This window comes from Myxocyprinus asiaticus, chromosome 31 (assembly GCF_019703515.2).
Source record: "Myxocyprinus asiaticus isolate MX2 ecotype Aquarium Trade chromosome 31, UBuf_Myxa_2, whole genome shotgun sequence".
In the NCBI taxonomy this organism is placed as follows: Eukaryota; Metazoa; Chordata; class Actinopteri; order Cypriniformes; family Catostomidae; genus Myxocyprinus; species Myxocyprinus asiaticus.
In genome coordinates this window covers 812,307-834,697 of record NC_059374.1, presented here as the reverse complement: position 1 = coordinate 834,697, position 22,391 = coordinate 812,307, and the positions used below count along the sequence as shown (strand labels likewise).

The 22,391-nt window shown below is 35.8% G+C and overlaps 1 protein-coding gene across 1 annotated transcript in view; it reads right to left on the bottom strand.

Moving 5' to 3' along the window:
* Positions 1-15,575: 15,575 nt before the first annotated feature.
* The window catches only part of ppm1lb (protein phosphatase, Mg2+/Mn2+ dependent, 1Lb), a 49,859-nt gene continuing 43,043 nt past the window's right edge, over positions 15,576-22,391 (bottom strand). The window contains exons 3-4 of the mRNA XM_051665216.1: positions 22,055-22,216; positions 15,576-17,253 (exon numbers count right to left, since the gene is read on the bottom strand). Of these exons, the coding sequence (XP_051521176.1) occupies positions 16,904-17,253; positions 22,055-22,216 (512 nt within the window). The 3' untranslated portion in view covers positions 15,576-16,903. The remainder of the gene's footprint in view (positions 17,254-22,054; positions 22,217-22,391) is intronic.

Sequence of the window (22,391 nt, the reverse complement as noted above, 5' to 3'; positions counted from 1 at the left end):
GCAGATACTCCAGATATTTACTGATACTGTATAAGACTGTAATAAACACATTCACTGATAACACTGAACACACCACTAGAATCATCAGAACACAGTTTGTGCTGCAGATACTTCAGATATTTACTGATACTGTATAAGACTGTAATAAACACATTCACTGATAACACTGAACACACCACTAGAATCATCAGAACACAGTTTGTGCTGCAGATACTTCAGATATTTACTGATACTGTATAAGACTGTAATAAACACATTCACTGATAACACTGAACACACCACTAGAATCATCAGAATACAGTTTGTGCTGCAGATACTTCAGATATTTACTGATACTGTATAAGACTGTAATAAACACATTCACTGATAACACTGAACACACCACTAGAATCATCAGAACACAGTTTGTGCTGCAGATACTTCAGATATTTACTGATACTGTATAAGACTGTAATAAACACATTCACTGATAACACTGAACACATCACTAGAATCATCAGAACACAGTTTGTGCTGCAGATACTTCAGATATTTACTGATACTGTATAAGACTGTAATAAACACATTCACTGATAACACTGAACACACCACTAGAATCATCAGAACACAGTTTGTGCTGCAGATACTTCAGATATTTACTGATACTGTATAAGACTGTAATAAACACATTCACTGATAACACTGAACACACCACTAGAATCATCAGAACACAGTTTGTGCTGCAGATACTTCAGATATTTACTGATACTGTATAAGACTGTAATAAACACATTCACTGATAACACTGAACACACCACTAGAATCATCAGAACACAGTTTGTGCTGCAGATACTTCAGATATTTACTGATACTGTATAAGACTGTAATAAACACATTCACTGATAACACTGAACACACCACTAGAATCATCAGAACACAGTTTGTGCGGCAGATACTTCAGATATTTACTGATACTGTATAAGACTGTAATAAACACATTCACTGATAACACTGAACACACCACTAGAATCATCAGAACACAGTTTGTGCTGCAGATACTTCAGATATTTACTGATACTGTATAAGACTGTAATAAACACATTCACTGATAACACTGAACACACCACTAGAATCATCAGAATACAGTTTGTGCGGGAGATACTTCAGATATTTACTGATACTGTATAAGACTGTAATAAACACATTCACTGATAACACTGAACACACCACTAGAATCATCAGAACACAGTTTGTGCGGGAGATACTTCAGATATTTACTGATACTGTATAAGACTGTAATAAACACATTCACTGATAACACTGAACACACCACTAGAATCATCAGAACACAGTTTGTGCTGGAGATACTTCAGATATTTACTGATACTGTATAAGACTGTAATAAACACATTCACTGATAACACTGAACACACCACTAGAATCATCAGAACACAGTTTGTGCGGGAGATACTTCAGATATTTACTGATACTGTATAAGACTGTAATAAACACATTCACTGATAACACTGAACACATCACTAGAATCATCAGAACACAGTTTGTGCGGGAGATACTTCAGATATTTACTGATACTGTATAAGACTGTAATAAACACATTCACTGATAACACTGAACACACCACTAGAATCATCAGAACACAGTTTGTGCGGGAGATACTTCAGATATTTACTGATACTATATAGGACTGTAATAAACACATTCACTGATAACACTGAACACACCACTAGAATCATCAGAACACAGTTTGTGCGGGAGATACTTCAGATATTTACTGATACTGTATAAGACTGTAATAAACACATTCACTGATAACACTGAACACACCACTAGAATCATCAGAACACAGTTTGTGCTGCAGATACTTCAGATATTTACTGATACTGTATAAGACTGTAATAAACACATTCACTGATAACACTGAACACACCACTAGAATCATCAGAACACAGTTTGTGCTGCAGATACTTCAGATATTTACTGATACTGTATAAGACTGTAATAAACACATTCACTGATAACACTGAACACACCACTAGAATCATCAGAACACAGTTTGTGCTGCAGATACTTCAGATATTTACTGATACTGTATAAGACTGTAATAAACACATTCACTGATAACACTGAACACACCACTAGAATCATCAGAACACAGTTTGTGCTGCAGATACTTCAGATATTTACTGATACTGTATAAGACTGTAATAAACACATTCACTGATAACACTGAACACACCACTAGAATCATCAGAACACAGTTTGTGCTGCAGATACTTCAGATATTTACTGATACTGTATAAGACTGTAATAAACACATTCACTGATAACACTGAACACACCACTAGAATCATCAGAACACAGTTTGTGCTGCAGATACTTCAGATATTTACTGATACTGTATAAGACTGTAATAAACACATTCACTGATAACACTGAACACACCACTAGAATCATCAGAACACAGTTTGTGCTGCAGATACTTCAGATATTTACTGATACTGTATAAGACTGTAATAAACACATTCACTGATAACACTGAACACACCACTAGAATCATCAGAATACAGTTTGTGCTGCAGATACTTCAGATATTTACTGATACTGTATAAGACTGTAATAAACACATTCAATGATAACACTGAACACACCACTAGAATCATCAGAACACAGTTTGTGCTGCAGATACTTCAGATATTTACTGATACTGTATAAGATTGTAATAAACACATTCACTGATAACACTGAACACACCACTAGAATCATCAGAACACAGTTTGTGCGGGAGATACTTCAGATATTTACTGATACTGTATAAGACTGTAATAAACACATTCACTGATAACACTGAACACACCACTAGAATCATCAGAACACAGTTTGTGCGGGAGATACTTCAGATATTTACTGATACTGTATAAGACTGTAATAAACACATTCACTGATAACACTGAACACACCACTAGAATCATCAGAACACAGTTTGTGCTGCAGATACTTCAGATATTTACTGATACTGTATAAGACTGTAATAAACACATTCACTGATAACACTGAACACACCACTAGAATCATCAGAACACAGTTTGTGCTGGAGATACTTCAGATATTTACTGATACTATATAGGACTGTAATAAACACATTCACTGATAACACTGAACACACCACTAGAATCATCAGAACACAGTTTGTGCGGGAGATACTTCAGATATTTACTGATACTGTATAAGACTGTAATAAACACATTCACTGATAACACTGAACACACCACTAGAATCATCAGAACACAGTTTGTGCGGGAGATACTTCAGATATTTACTGATACTATATAGGACTGTAATAAACACATTCACTGATAACACTGAACACACCACTAGAATCATCAGAACACAGTTTGTGCGGGAGATACTTCAGATATTTACTGATACTGTATAAGACTGTAATAAACACATTCACTGATAACACTGAACACACCACTAGAATCATCAGAACACAGTTTGTGCTGCAGATACTTCAGATATTTACTGATACTGTATAAGACTGTAATAAACACATTCACTGATAACACTGAACACACCACTAGAATCATCAGAACACAGTTTGTGCTGCAGATACTTCAGATATTTACTGATACTGTATAAGACTGTAATAAACACATTCACTGATAACACTGAACACACCACTAGAATCATCAGAACACAGTTTGTGCTGCAGATACTTCAGATATTTACTGATACTGTATAAGACTGTAATAAACACATTCACTGATAACACTGAACACACCACTAGAATCATCAGAACACAGTTTGTGCTGCAGATACTTCAGATATTTACTGATACTCTATAAGATTGTAATAAACACATTCACTGATAACACTGAACACACCACTAGAATCATCAGAACACAGTTTGTGCTGCAGATACTTCAGATATTTACTGATACTGTATAAGACTGTAATAAACACATTCACTGATAACACTGAACACACCACTAGAATCATCAGAACACAGTTTGTGCTGCAGATACTTCAGATATTTACTGATCCTCTATAAGACTGTAATAAACACATTCACTGATAACACTGAACACACCACTAGAATCATCAGAACACAGTTTGTGCTGCAGATACTTCAGATATTTACTGATACTGTATAAGATTGTAATAAACACATTCACTGATAACACTGAACACACCACTAGAATCATCAGAACACAGTTTGTGCGGGAGATACTTCAGATATTTACTAATACTGTATAAGACTGTAATAAACACATTCACTGATAACACTGAACACACCACTAGAATCATCAGAACACAGTTTGTGCTGCAGATACTTCAGATATTTACTGATACTGTATAAGACTGTAATAAACACATTCACTGATAACACTGAACACACCACTAGAATCATCAGAACACAGTTTGTGCTGCAGATACTTCAGATATTTACTGATACTGTATAAGACTGTAATAAACACATTCACTGATAACACTGAACACATCACTAGAATCATCAGAACACAGTTTGTGCGGGAGATACTTCAGATATTTACTGATCCTCTATAAGACTGTAATAAACACATTCACTGATAACACTGAACACATCACTAGAATCATCAGAACACAGTTTGTGCGGGAGATACTTCAGATATTTACTGATCCTCTATAAGACTGTAATAAACACATTCACTGATAACACTGAACACATCACTAGAATCATCAGAACACAGTTTGTGCGGGAGATACTTCAGATATTTACTGATACTATATAGGACTGTAATAAACACATTCACTGATAACACTGAACACACCACTAGAATCATCAGAACACAGTTTGTGCTGCAGATACTTCAGATATTTACTGATACTGTATAAGACTGTAATAAACACATTCACTGATAACACTGAACACACCACTAGAATCATCAGAACACAGTTTGTGCGGCAGATACTTCAGATATTTACTGATACTCTATAAGACTGTAATAAACACATTCACTGATAACACTGAACACACCACTAGAATCATCAGAACACAGTTTGTGCTGCAGATACTTCAGATATTTACTGATACTCTATAAGACTGTAATAAACACATTCACTGATAACACTGAACACACCACTAGAATCATCAGAATACAGTTTGTGCTGCAGATACTTCAGATATTTACTGATACTGTATAAGACTGTAATAAACACATTCACTGATAACACTGAACACACCACTAGAATCATCAGAACACAGTTTGTGCTGCAGATACTTCAGATATTTACTGATACTGTATAAGACTGTAATAAACACATTCACTTGATAACACTGAACACACCACTAGAATCATCAGAACACAGTTTGTGCTGCAGATACTTCAGATATTTACTGATACTGTATAAGACTGTAATAAACACATTCACTGATAACACTGAACACACCACTAGAATCATCAGAACACAGTTTGTGCTGCAGATACTTCAGATATTTACTGATACTGTATAAGACTGTAATAAACACATTCACTGATAACACTGAACACACCACTAGAATCATCAGAATACAGTTTGTGCTGCAGATACTTCAGATATTTACTGATACTGTATAAGACTGTAATAAACACATTCAATGATAACACTGAACACACCACTAGAATCATCAGAACACAGTTTGTGCTGCAGATACTTCAGATATTTACTGATACTGTATAAGATTGTAATAAACACATTCACTGATAACACTGAACACACCACTAGAATCATCAGAACACAGTTTGTGCGGGAGATACTTCAGATATTTACTGATACTGTATAAGACTGTAATAAACACATTCACTGATAACACTGAACACACCACTAGAATCATCAGAACACAGTTTGTGCGGGAGATACTTCAGATATTTACTGATACTGTATAAGACTGTAATAAACACATTCACTGATAACACTGAACACACCACTAGAATCATCAGAACACAGTTTGTGCTGCAGATACTTCAGATATTTACTGATACTGTATAAGACTGTAATAAACACATTCACTGATAACACTGAACACACCACTAGAATCATCAGAATACAGTTTGTGCTGCAGATACTTCAGATATTTACTGAAACTGTATAAGACTGTAATAAACACATTCACTGATAACACTGAACACACCACTAGAATCATCAGAACACAGTTTGTGCTGCAGATACTTCAGATATTTACTGATACTGTATAAGACTGTAATAAACACATTCACTGATAACACTGAACACACCACTAGAATCATCAGAACACAGTTTGTGCTGCAGATACTTCAGATATTTACTGATACTGTATAAGACTGTAATAAACACATTCACTGATAACACTGAACACACCACTAGAATCATCAGAATACAGTTTGTGCTGCAGATACTTCAGATATTTACTGATATTGTATAAGACTGTAATAAACACATTCAATGATAACACTGAACACACCACTAGAATCATCAGAACACAGTTTGTGCTGCAGATACTTCAGATATTTACTGATACTGTATAAGATTGTAATAAACACATTCACTGATAACACTGAACACACCACTAGAATCATCAGAACACAGTTTGTGCGGGAGATACTTCAGATATTTACTGATACTGTATAAGACTGTAATAAACACATTCACTGATAACACTGAACACACCACTAGAATCATCAGAACACAGTTTGTGCTGGAGATACTTCAGATATTTACTGATACTGTATAAGACTGTAATAAACACATTCACTGATAACACTGAACACACCACTAGAATCATCAGAACACAGTTTGTGCTGCAGATACTTCAGATATTTACTGATACTGTATAAGACTGTAATAAACACATTCACTGATAACACTGAACACACCACTAGAATCATCAGAACACAGTTTGTGCTGCAGATACTTCAGATATTTACTGATACTGTATAAGACTGTAATAAACACATTCACTGATAACACTGAACACACCACTAGAATCATCAGAACACAGTTTGTGCTGCAGATACTTCAGATATTTACTGATACTCTATAAGATTGTATTAAACACATTCACTGATAACACTGAACACACCACTAGAATCATCAGAACACAGTTTGTGCTGCAGATACTTCAGATATTTACTGATACTGTATAAGACTGTAATAAACACATTCACTGATAACACTGAACACACCACTAGAATCATCAGAACACAGTTTGTGCTGCAGATACTTCAGATATTTACTGATCCTCTATAAGACTGTAATAAACACATTCACTGATAACACTGAACACACCACTAGAATCATCAGAACACAGTTTGTGCTGCAGATACTTCAGATATTTACTGATACTGTATAAGATTGTAATAAACACATTCACTGATAACACTGAACACACCACTAGAATCATCAGAACACAGTTTGTGCGGGAGATACTTCAGATATTTACTAATACTGTATAAGACTGTAATAAACACATTCACTGATAACACTGAACACACCACTAGAATCATCAGAACACAGTTTGTGCTGCAGATACTTCAGATATTTACTGATACTCTATAAGACTGTAATAAACACATTCACTGATAACACTGAACACACCACTAGAATCATCAGAACACAGTTTGTGCTGCAGATACTTCAGATATTTACTGATACTGTATAAGACTGTAATAAACACATTCACTGATAACACTGAACACATCACTAGAATCATCAGAACACAGTTTGTGCGGGAGATACTTCAGATATTTACTGATCCTCTATAAGACTGTAATAAACACATTCACTGATAACACTGAACACATCACTAGAATCATCAGAACACAGTTTGTGCTGCAGATACTTCAGATATTTACTGATACTGTATAAGACTGTAATAAACACATTCACTGATAACACTGAACACACCACTAGAATCATCAGAACACAGTTTGTGCTGCAGATACTTCAGATATTTACTGATACTGTATAAGACTGTAATAAACACATTCACTGATAACACTGAACACACCACTAGAATCATCAGAACACAGTTTGTGCGGCAGATACTTCAGATATTTACTGATACTCTATAAGACTGTAATAAACACATTCACTGATAACACTGAACACACCACTAGAATCATCAGAACACAGTTTGTGCTGCAGATACTTCAGAAATTTACTGATACTCTATAAGACTGTAATAAACACATTCACTGATAACACTGAACACACCACTAGAATCATCAGAATACAGTTTGTGCTGCAGATACTTCAGATATTTACTGATACTCTATAAGACTGTAATAAACACATTCACTGATAACACTGAACACACCACTAGAATCATCAGAATACAGTTTGTGCTGCAGATACTTCAGATATTTACTGATACTGTATAAGACTGTAATAAACACATTCACTGATAACACTGAACACACCACTAGAATCATCAGAATACAGTTTGTGCTGCAGATACTTCAGATATTTACTGATACTGTATAAGACTGTAATAAACACATTCACTGATAACACTGAACACACCACTAGAATCATCAGAACACAGTTTGTGCTGCAGATACTTCAGATATTTACTGATACTGTATAAGACTGTAATAAACACATTCACTGATAACACTGAACACACCACTAGAATCATCAGAACACAGTTTGTGCTGCAGATACTTCAGATATTTACTGATACTGTATAAGACTGTAATAAACACATTCACTGATAACACTGAACACACCACTAGAATCATCAGAACACAGTTTGTGCTGCAGATACTTCAGATATTTACTGATACTGTATAAGATTGTAATAAACACATTCACTGATAACACTGAACACACCACTAGAATCATCAGAACACAGTTTGTGCGGGAGATACTTCAGATATTTACTAATACTGTATAAGACTGTAATAAACACATTCACTGATAACACTGAACACACCACTAGAATCATCAGAACACAGTTTGTGCTGCAGATACTTCAGATATTTACTGATACTCTATAAGACTGTAATAAACACATTCACTGATAACACTGAACACACCACTAGAATCATCAGAACACAGTTTGTGCTGCAGATACTTCAGATATTTACTGATACTGTATAAGACTGTAATAAACACATTCACTGATAACACTGAACACACCACTAGAATCATCAGAACACAGTTTGTGCTGCAGATACTTCAGATATTTACTGATACTGTATAAGACTGTAATAAACACATTCACTGATAACACTGAACACACCACTAGAATCATCAGAACACAGTTTGTGCGGGAGATACTTCAGATATTTACTGATACTATATAGGACTGTAATAAACACATTCACTGATAACACTGAACACACCACTAGAATCATCAGAACACAGTTTGTGCTGCAGATACTTCAGATATTTACTGATACTGTATAAGACTGTAATAAACACATTCACTGATAACACTGAACACACCACTAGAATCATCAGAACACAGTTTGTGCGGGAGATACTTCAGATATTTACTGATACTGTATAAGACTGTAATAAACACATTCACTGATAACACTGAACACACCACTAGAATCATCAGAACACAGTTTGTGCTGCAGATACTCTAGATATTTACTGATACTGTATAAGACTGTAATAAACACATTCACTGATAACACTGAACACACCACTAGAATCATCAGAACACAGTTTGTGCTGCAGATACTTCAGATATTTACTGATACTGTATAAGACTGTAATAAACACATTCACTGATAACACTGAACACACCACTAGAATCATCAGAACACAGTTTGTGCTGCAGATACTTCAGATATTTACTGATACTGTATAAGACTGTAATAAACACATTCACTGATAACACTGAACACACCACTAGAATCATCAGAACACAGTTTGTGCTGCAGATACTCTAGATATTTACTGATACTGTATAAGACTGTAATAAACACATTCACTGATAACACTGAACACACCACTAGAATCATCAGAACACAGTTTGTGCTGCAGATACTTCAGATATTTACTGATACTCTATAAGACTGTAATAAACACATTCACTGATAACACTGAACACACCACTAGAATCATCAGAACACAGTTTGTGCTGCAGATACTTCAGATATTTACTGATACTGTATAAGACTGTAATAAACACATTCACTGATAACACTGAACACACCACTAGAATCATCAGAACACAGTTTGTGCGGGAGATACTTCAGATATTTACTGATACTATATAGGACTGTAATAAACACATTCACTGATAACACTGAACACACCACTAGAATCATCAGAACACAGTTTGTGCTGCAGATACTTCAGATATTTACTGATACTGTATAAGACTGTAATAAACACATTCACTGATAACACTGAACACACCACTAGAATCATCAGAACACAGTTTGTGCGGGAGATACTTCAGATATTTACTGATACTGTATAAGACTGTAATAAACACATTCACTGATAACACTGAACACACCACTAGAATCATCAGAACACAGTTTGTGCTGCAGATACTCTAGATATTTACTGATACTGTATAAGACTGTAATAAACACATTCACTGATAACACTGAACACACCACTAGATTCATCAGAACACAGTTTGTGCTGCAGATACTTCAGATATTTACTGATACTGTATAAGACTGTAATAAACACATTCACTGATAACACTGAACACACCACTAGAATCATCAGAACACAGTTTGTGCTGCAGATACTTCAGATATTTACTGATACTGTATAAGACTGTAATAAACACATTCACTGATAACACTGAACACACCACTAGAATCATCAGAACACAGTTTGTGCTGCAGATACTTCAGATATTTACTGATACTGTATAAGACTGTAATAAACACATTCACTGATAACACTGAACACACCACTAGAATCATCAGAACACAGTTTGTGCTGCAGATACTTCAGATATTTACTGATACTGTATAAGACTGTAATAAACACATTCACTGATAACACTGAACACACCACTAGAATCATCAGAACACAGTTTGTGCTGCAGATACTTCAGATATTTACTGATACTCTATAAGACTGTAATAAACACATTCACTGATAACACTGAACACACCACTAGAATCATCAGAACACAGTTTGTGCTGCAGATACTTCAGATATTTACTGATACTGTATAAGACTGTAATAAACACATTCACTGATAACACTGAACACACCACTAGAATCATCAGAACACAGTTTGTGCTGCAGATACTTCAGATATTTACTGATACTGTATAGGACTGTAATAAACACATTCACTGATAACACTGAACACACCACTAGAATCATCAGAACACAGTTTGTGCTGCAGATACTCTAGATATTTACTGATCCTCTATAAGACTGTAATAAACACATTCACTGATAACACTGAACACACCACTAGAATCATCAGAACACAGTTTGTGCTGCAGATACTCTAGATATTTTCTGATCCTCTATAAGACTGTAATAAACACATTCACTGATAACACTGAACACACCACTAGAATCATCAGAACACAGTTTGTGCTGCAGATACTTCAGATATTTACTGATACTCTATAAGACTGTAATAAACACATTCACTGATAACACTGAACACACCACTAGAATCATCAGAACACAGTTTGTGCTGGAGATACTTCAGATATTTACTGATACTGTATAAGACTGTAATAAACACATTCACTGATAACACTGAACACACCACTAGAATCATCAGAATACAGTTTGTGCTGCAGATACTTCAGATATTTACTGATACTGTATAAGACTGTAATAAACACATTCACTGATAACACTGAACACACCACTAGAATCATCAGAACACAGTTTGTGCTGCAGATACTTCAGATATTTACTGATACTGTATAAGACTGTAATAAACACATTCACTGATAACACTGAACACACCACTAGAATCATCAGAACACAGTTTGTGCTGCAGATACTTCAGATATTTACTGATACTGTATAAGACTGTAATAAACACATTCACTGATAACACTGAACACACCACTAGAATCATCAGAACACAGTTTGTGCTGCAGATACTTCAGATATTTACTGATACTGTATAAGACTGTAATAAACACATTCACTGATAACACTGAACACACCACTAGAATCATCAGAACACAGTTTGTGCTGCAGATACTTCAGATATTTACTGATACTGTATAAGACTGTAATAAACACATTCACTGATAACACTGAACACACCACTAGAATCATCAGAACACAGTTTGTGCTGCAGATACTTCAGATATTTACTGATACTCTATAAGACTGTAATAAACACATTCACTGATAACACTGAACACACCACTAGAATCATCAGAACACAGTTTGTGCTGCAGATACTTCAGATATTTACTGATACTGTATAAGACTGTAATAAACACATTCACTGATAACACTGAACACACCACTAGAATCATCAGAACACAGTTTGTGCTGCAGATACTTCAGATATTTACTGATACTGTATAGGACTGTAATAAACACATTCACTGATAACACTGAACACACCACTAGAATCATCAGAACACAGTTTGTGCTGCAGATACTTCAGATATTTACTGATACTGTATAAGACTGTAATAAACACATTCACTGATAACACTGAACACACCACTAGAATCATCAGAACACAGTTTGTGCTGCAGATACTCTAGATATTTACTGATCCTCTATAAGACTGTAATAAACACATTCACTGATAACACTGAACACACCACTAGAATCATCAGAACACAGTTTGTGCTGCAGATACTTCAGATATTTACTGATACTCTATAAGACTGTAATAAACACATTCACTGATAACACTGAACACACCACTAGAATCATCAGAACACAGTTTGTGCGGGAGATACTTCAGATATTTACTGATACTGTATAAGACTGTAATAAACACATTCACTGATAACACTGAACACACCACTAGAATCATCAGAATACAGTTTGTGCTGCAGATACTTCAGATATTTACTGATACTGTATAAGACTGTAATAAACACATTCACTGATAACACTGAACACACCTCTAGAATCATCAGAATACAGTTTGTGCTGCAGATACTTCAGATATTTACTGATACTGTATAAGACTGTAATAAACACATTCACTGATAACACTGAACACACCACTAGAATCATCAGAACACAGTTTGACATTTTCTGATACTGTCAGTGTCTTCACAGACCCCACCACATATAATATTTAATTTAAATATTTTATTAAAATAAAATTAGTATTTTTTAAATTTGCAATAACTGCTGGAAATTACACATCTATTATGTATCTGGTAATAAAAATGAGAAGTCTAGTTTAAAACATGTCAAGCCTGTAGTCATGTTATCTTTGTGTCCACATTGATTTCAACATTGTTTCAAAAATGGTTATAATATTTTCATAAAAAATGATTTAATGACTTCAAAAATTGTAGTGTATCCATTAAGTAAAATATACTAAAATACTTCACTTGCACATGGAATACATGAGAGTATAAACAACTTGATTCAATTAAAAAATAAATAATTCAAACATATTTTTCAAGGTAGCAAATCATTTTTTACAGATATCACAAATGTTTGAATCAAGAAATTTAGTTTTCTCAGGGTTTCACCACATTACCTGAACAAAATGTGCCTTTTCATAAAATCATCTGATATTTATGTGATCAAATAACTCTTTTTTCTATATAAAGTACTCCTCTCTGTTTTATGTTTGTTTGTTTTTTTCACAAAACAACAACATGGCAACAAACATGTTAATTACAACCACATGACCAAAATATTTTAATATATTAAAGGAAGTAATAATTCACCCCAAAAGTAAAATTCTCTCATCATTTACTCACCCTCATGTCATCCCAGATGTGTGTAACTTTCTTTCTTCTGCAGAACACAAATGAAGATTTTTAGAAGAATATTTCAGCTCTGTAGGTCCATACAATGCAAGTCGACTTTGAAGCTCAATAAAGCACATAAATGCAGCATAAAAGTAATCAATACAACTACAGTGGTTAAATCCATGTCTTCAGAAGTGATATGATAGGTGTGGGGGAGAACCAGATCAATATTTAAGCCCATTTTTGCAAGAAATTCTCCTCCCTGTGCAGTAGGGGGCGTATGCATGAAGAAAGGGAATCACCAAAAACAAAAGAATGTGAATGTGAAAGTGGAGATTTACAGTAAAAGAAAAAGGACATTATTTGTGATTCGGTGTGAGAAAAGATCCATGTGAGTGAGCCAGTTTCAGGTTTACATGGCTAATCTGTTTATATACATATATTAAGTATATCCTGTACAGGGCAATCAAGATTCAGTATTTATGCATAAGTACTTTTAGTGTATGTGATCTGATTATATATCTACTTTAAGTTCAGGTATGTTTATGAATGTCTCAATCAGATGCTGCAGTCTAGTTGGGCTTAATATCTCAGCTGCCACATCATCAAGCACCGTCGAAGGCCGTCTCAATTGTGAGAACACTTGGAAGGCAGCCTCGTTTCACAGTCTTCATTCAACATATTTTGGAGGATGCATCAACTTGTGTTAATATGTTACCTCCAAAAGTACTAGCTGTCATTTGTGTACATATGTGATCAGTAAATCCATTAATTATTAATTCACAGAGGTGGGAGACTCAAGTTACATTACTCAAGACACAAATTTCAGGGATTGTGACTTGCTTGATTAAATGCAAAAAATGACTTGACTTTGTGACTAGTAATAAAATACTATTAAAAAATATATATATATTCCAACAGTAAATTTATACAAAAAATATAACCCACTGATCAGTGTCTGCACAGTTCCATACGCACACACAGATGAGTGATTTTAATGGTTTCACAGGGTAACATCTGGTTGCCCATGTAAACGTGAGACACTGGTTTGAATGGGAACTGGTGATTACACTTGTCAGAGCAGTAAATCGCAAGTGGAATTATTTTATTTGCAACATTAAAGCATCATCATGTGCTTGTCATCTGTGTCAGTGCAGCAGTTAATTGACAGGTGAGTGGGCGGAGCTTCACTGCTGCATTGGAATGCATGTTTATACTAGGAGACAAATCTCAGAACGCCTTGGACCTCATTTACACCTGTCTTAAGCGTCATCCTGTTTTAATCGGATCGTCCGAAACACTTAATACCAGGGGCCATTGTCTCTAAACCAGATGGACTCCAGGAAGCTGAATGAGCACTAACTCAAGACCAGACCAACTATTATATTAAGTTATGCAAGTGTTATTATTTGGCACTCCAATTAGCTCCAAACAGCAAAAGAAAAAATCCACTATTTCATTTCCACAGATGTCCTATAGAGGAGAGAAAGTGTTCAAATATACTGATATCACTTTTAATTCAAATTTCACTGGAGACATTTCTGTAAAAAACGAATGTGCATTGTGGAGTGTGCTTTACATATGCTGCATCCTATATGTCCATATTATATACATTCATATGCTGCTCTAACCATCACACTTCTGACTAATGCATTCATTCACCATCTCCAATGAAACATTTATAACATCCAATAATACAAGCAAACAAATATATAATGTATGTAAAACCCATTTTATTCATGTTCATTTAAGAAAGCAGAGTAACCTTGTTGACAAGAAGCCAGTTTCTGATGTTTTTATTGTTACACTTTTGTGTTTTGAGTTTCATTAATTACATAAAACGTCTGTAAAGAAACAAAAGAAAACTGTACATGAACATTCTTCAACACAGAACTAAAAAAGTGTTTGTTTTCTTGTCTAGTGTATTAAAGAGTTAGATGCACGATTGTTTAACTGGTGTTGATATTTAATATAAACATTCACACTGTTATTCTTTTGTCTCTGAAAGATGTCCGTTTACATGTGATGTGTATATGACACAAATGATAAGACACGTAAAAATAAGGCAACAAACATCCAGTCAATGTGTTGAAAGATGTTGAGAAATCAGATAAACCTGCAATATATAAAAAAGTTTCATTACAGATGTTCTTGATTGTATAGCAATGATGACCTTAAATGCCTTTGATTGTTTTCTACATGTTTTTAAAATGTACAGAACTGATAATTAATGCCATAAACAGCCTGAGCTTATATCAATTATACAACTTAAAGAATGAGTTTTTAATGAATAATTGTATGTTGTGTATTGCTGATCTCAGACGCCCGCTCCACAGTCATATATATTATCCGTACGTAATCTCACTACCAGCGACAACTCAATAATAAAGTATTAAATGATAGATTTGCTTACGTTTGCAACATAAATGTCATAACAAATAGTTGCAGTTTCAAAAAATGGTCTTTTTTTCTTTATTTTCAACAAATAATAATAAAACAATTACAATTCTGTCATTATTTACTCACCTTCATATCATTACAAACCCGTATGCTGTTCAGTGGATTATAAAAAGGAAGCTCCAGTAAGCACCATAAAAGTATTTCATACACCTTGTGCACTTCCCATTGTTCTGAAGATATGCAACAGTTTTATTTGATGAACAGACTCAATATCAGGCCACTTTTCACTGATAATCTTTTTCAATTCTCAAATCGAATTAGTCTAAAATGGCACATTATAGCGCACGAGTCCTGTGGACTGCTTTCATTTTCTGGCACTGTTCTGGTGTTTTTGTGTCCTTTGTGGAGCATGACAGTCATGGTCACTATGAAGTGTTGTTGTAGAAAAGAGCTGCTTGAAGATTCTTCTAAAATTCACCTGTTGTGTTCTACAGAAGAAAGAAAGTCATAAAGGTCTGAAATGAGGGTGAAAACTGATAACAGAATGATTCCCTTCAAACATGTGCATAATGTAAGTTATTCATTCAGTCATTCTCTCATAGTAATATCTGTTTGTATGGCGTTATTACACATTATTATTTTCACTGTCCAGCAGCTTTCGAGGCTCTTTTCTTGAACTTCACCACCATCACCGTGATGTTGTCCGGGCAGCCGCGGTTAAAAGACTGCAGGACGATGCTCTTCGCGCCGAAATGTGGTTCGTTGAGTCGCTGTTTGATGAAATGCACAGCCTCCTTGTTGCTAAACACGTCCCAAAGCCCATCGGATGCCAGAATCATGAACTGCGGCTGCAGTTTGTCCAGGTCAAAGGTCATGACGTCAGGATCAGAGATCAGCACATTCTGCTTCTTGAGCGGGTAGTCACCAAGGGAACGTGACATGGCGAGAACGCCCTGTACACGCCACGAGCCGTTGAAACTGATGAAGCCACCTGATGAACACACAGAACAGCAGAATAACGTTTAAGGGTGGATTGCACCAATCAGAATGAAGATAAATCTTAGATTAAGGATCGGAGACAGTGGGTGTGCCATGAGCTCTCCAGAGAGTATGTTTATTCGGGTACGAGGATAAAGGCACACCTTAAGGAAAACGTGCTGGTCACAGAATGTATCAAGATTTGAATAATTTATTTTTATTGAATGTGGATGGAGCAACACAATTTGTGTGAAAATAAATAATAACAGAAGGTTGTTTTGATTAAATTTCAGTTTTAAGGCCCACACACTTGGGGTAAAAGGCCCCTAAGGGTTTAAAGTGATATTGAGTAGATCAAGGGGCAATAGTTATATCTGTCCATCCATCCTTCTCATCCGGGTCACAGTGGCAGCAGATTCAGCAGGACAGCCCATACGTCCTTTTCCCAGGCCACATCCTGCAGCTCTTCCTGGGGGATCTCAAGGCGTTTCCAGGCCAGCCGAGAGATATAATCCCTCCAGCGTGTTCTGGGTCTGCCTCAGGCTCGCTTTCCAGTTGGGCATGCCCGGCAAACCTCCCTAGGAGTCTAGGAGGCATCCTAACCAGAGTACTGTGGTTGTTTTTGTTGCTATGAAGTGTTTTAAGAGAAAATCAAATCAAAGGAGTCTTTCTCCTATATTATTTCTGTTAACTATGGTCTGGTAATCTAGCAGTCGCTCCAAGAGACAGGCCACTGTTTCATATTATCTGTACTTTTTATTAAAGGGGCACTCATTAATTCCTTATTTAAAAAGTTTTACTTCTAAAGAAATAATTAGTCATTTTTAAACACATGTATGAAATCATGAGCAGTCGTGAGATGAAGAGTTCAGTCATATCAGTAACCTTATAAAAGCGGTTTTATTCTACATGGAGGGGGTCCGCACATGTTAGAATACTACTGTAATCTCAGTATCCGTCCTGTTATTGGACACTTTCACTAATGGATTACATTTATTCTGGTTTACTGTACACAGTGAAATTTTACAATGGCATCTGAAACTGAAAACTGTTGTGTTTGAATCATGCAGCATCACACCACTAGGTGTCAGTGTAAGCCATACTTCCACATACGAGGCACCTTTAACATGCTTGATCATCCTGAGTACTAATCTAAGTAGTGGTTTATAACAACAGTAAAACAAAAAACATTTTTCATTCCTTTCTCTGCATGAGCTACTTATGGCAGTATCTGGCTGTCATTTATACAGGATGTGAAAGTGTTGTAAGGTGAGCAGATTTCTGAAATGAAAAACGGGGACATTTCTAGTTCAGTGGTAAATACAGGTGCATCTCAATAAATTAGAATGTCGTGGAAAAGTTCATTTATTTCAGTAATTCAACTCAAATTGTGAAACTTGTGTATTAAATAAATTCAATGCACACAGACTGAAGTAGTTTAAGTCTTTGGTTCTTTTAATTGTGATGATTTTGGCTCACATTTAACAAAAACCCACCAATTCACTCTCTCAAAAAATTAGAATATGGTGACATGCCAATCAGCTAATCAACTCAAAACACCTGCAAAGGTTTCCTGAGCCTTCAAAATGGTCTCTCAGTTTGGTTCACTAGGCTACACAATCATGGGGAAGACTGCTGATCTGACAGTTGTCCAGAAGACAATCATGGACACCCTTCACAAGGAGGGTAAGCCACAAACATTCATTGCCAAAGAAGCTGGCTGTTCACAGAGTGCTGTATCCAAGCATGTTAACAGAAAGTTGAGTGGAAGGCAAAAGTGTGGAAGAAAAAGATGCACAACTAACCGAGAGAACCGCAGCCTTATGATTGTCAAGCAAAATCGATTCAAGAATTTGGGTGAACTTCACAAGGAATGGACTGAGGCTGGGGTCAAGGCATTAAGAGCCACCACACACAGACATGTCAAGGAATTTGGCTACAGTTGTCGTATTCCTCTTGTTAAGCCACTCCTGAACCACAGACAACGTCAGAGGCGTCTTACCTGGGCTAAGGAGAAGAAGAACTGGACTGTTGCCCAGTGGTCCAAAGTCCTCTTTTCAGATGAGAGCAAGTTTTGTATTTCATTTGGAAACCAAGGTCCTAGAGTCTGGAGGAAGGGTGGAGAAGCTCATAGCCCAAGTTGCTTGAAGTCCAGTGTTAAGTTTCCACAGTCTGTGATGATTTGGGGTGCAATGTCATCTGCTGGTGTTGGTCCATTGTGTTTTTTGAAAATCAAAGTCACTGCACCCGTTTACCAAGAAATTCTGGAGCACTTCATGCTTCCTTCTGCTGACCAGCTTTTTAAAGATGCTGATTTCATTTTCCAGCAGGATTTGGCACCTGCCCACACTGCCAAAAGCACCAAAAGTTGGTTAAATGACCATGGTGTTGGTGTGCTTGACTGGCCAGCAAACTCACCAGACCTGAACCCCATAGAGAATCTATGGGGTATTGTCAAGAGGAAAATGAGAAACAAGAGACCAAAAAATGCAGATGAGCTGAAGGCCACTGTCAAAGAAACCTGGGCTTCCATACCACCTCAGCAGTGCCACAAACTGATCACCTCCATGCCACGCTGAATTGAGGCAGTAATTAAAGCAAAAGGAGCCCCTACCAAGTATTGAGTACATATACAGTAAATGAACATACTTTCCAGAAGGCCAACAATTCACTAAAAATGTTTTTTTATTGATCTTATGATGTATTCTAATTTGTTGAGATAGTGAATTGGTGGGTTTTTGTTAAATGTGAGCCAAAATCATCACAATTAAAAGAACCAAAGACGTAAACTACTTCAGTCTGTGTGCATTGAATTTATTTAATACACGAGTTTCACAATTTGAGTTGAATTACTGAAATAAATGAACTTTTCCACGACATTCTAATTTATTGAGATGCACCTGTATATCGTTGACATTTCACGTTACTTATCTATGATTTAAAAAAGGGGGACAATTCGTATGTTATGCATTCTGACCATGGTGAATATAGTAATGTCATGAACTATGGCATATCATACTCTGTTGAATATGTCTCAATGAAATTCTGATATGGAGGTAAAGTTGATAATGTTTTATTGTCTTCTGTTACATATGAATTTATTCTTTTCTACACTATACAGTAGATGACATTGTGGCATAAAAGTGAACTAAACAAACATATATAAACAATGGTTGAATATAGGAACTATTGCAGCTGACTCCACAGCACAGGGACACTTGCCCTTGGCATTTAAATTTACTGTATTAATTAATGTATAGAGGGCCGTCAACATTCATGTTAACCTCCGGCCAAACAGAGAGTAATCTTAAAAAGGAAACACTGCCAAAGCGGCTAAAATAAAGAGAAAAGGCTGAAGAGGTGTGAATAAATTTGATGTGTAACTGTAACATTATTTTTTGATTTGCAACAGTATTTTATTTTAATGTCACAGATGTTGCATTATTTTTAATTGTATTATGTCCTGACTTATGCAAAATATATATATATATATATATTATTTCAATGTACTTACCTACACAAACTTCACAAATGTGTGAGGGCATAAAAGCTCTCTTTAAAAGCCTGCGTTCTTACAAGACCAGAAAACAACTAAAATCCTGAAAGATCTTTTATGTACGATGTACACGTTTCTAATGGCACAAACGCAGACGTCGCTCTTATTTAGTTCTTAGCATCTAGTAGATTGACAAGAAGCCAGTTTCTGATGTTTTTATTGTTACTTTTGTGTTTTGAGTTTCATTAATTACATAAAACGTCTGCAAAGACACAAAACAAAACTGAAAGTACATTACTTTCTCACAAATAAAGTGGTAACTCTAAATGAGCAAAATGAGCTTTAACTATTATTATCTACAATATTATTATTTTATTTTAAATGATTAATAAAATTATAATTATACTAAATTATTATTGCCTCTGCTTCAAAAGGGTACTCTGGTATGAATAATGCAGTGACTGCCAGTATAACTTCTGCTTATAAAGATGCGATCTAATCCTGTTTACGTTAAATAAGACTCCCGAGAAGGTTTGAGCTTACAGACATGTTGCCATGACAGCAATTCTGAGATGCTCTTTGAAGAACACAACAATCCAGGATCAGATAACTCTAATCAACGTATGAAGAATGGGGCCCAGGACAGTTTTTTAATGGGACGTTCTTTTGTTTATGGTTGTGGTGTAGTTCAGTGATGTCAGAGATGCCACTGGAATCACAGGAATTACTTTCAGTTCAAAGGTTATGAGCAGAAACATAAGTGCAACTTTGAGCTGTTGGTAGACATGTGATAGCAGTACTGCAAATAAAGGCTGGATTAAACTACACGACAGGTTTGAAAATACTAGGAATCATACACTTATCAACTATCAATTCTATTTGATCCAGTCACAAACTTTGTTCCAGGATCTGCATAAAAGATGTAAACAAACACGGATACGGGAGCTGCTGTTGTTCTGTGACACGACTAAATACACGACTCTAGTGAGGGGCATTAAAAGTTAAACTCCACTCGAGTGCTTGTTCTCTATCTTCAGGTCTGATATCCTTCAACTAGACGGAATCACAGTCAGAGAGTCAGAAATCAGAGTCATTACCCATCATACATTGCACGATTTATGTGAAATCTCTCAACACTGGCCCAAAATCTGCAGACTGGAACCGACTACAAAATGGGGGCTAAAATCAGTGTAAAAGTTGTGTAGTGCAATCAAGCCTTAATAAAACACTGAAGTTTCAGCAATAGAAGGTTATCTGTCAATGACAATCTGAGCTCCAGAGATGTTTATCCACACAGACTCATAATCACACCGCTCACCTGCTTTCTTGATCCTCTTCCTCTCTTTGAGCTGGTACGGTTTGTGGTCATGTGACAGCTGTACAGCATCCCCGTCTTTATCACACAGTACAGCCCGCGAGTCGCCAACATTAGCTACAGTCAACTGCTTATCAGAAAGCAGAGCCACCAGACACGTCGTACCTGACACACACAGAGAAAGCGAGAGACATACAGAGACAGCGAGAGAGAGAGAGACAGAGTTCAGAAAGCCATCTGAAGCAGATATAAACACACAACATTCACGTGAATCAGTCTGTCTGCTTTTAAACATTAAACTAACAAGATTAATAATAATTACTTTAGATATTTTTATGAC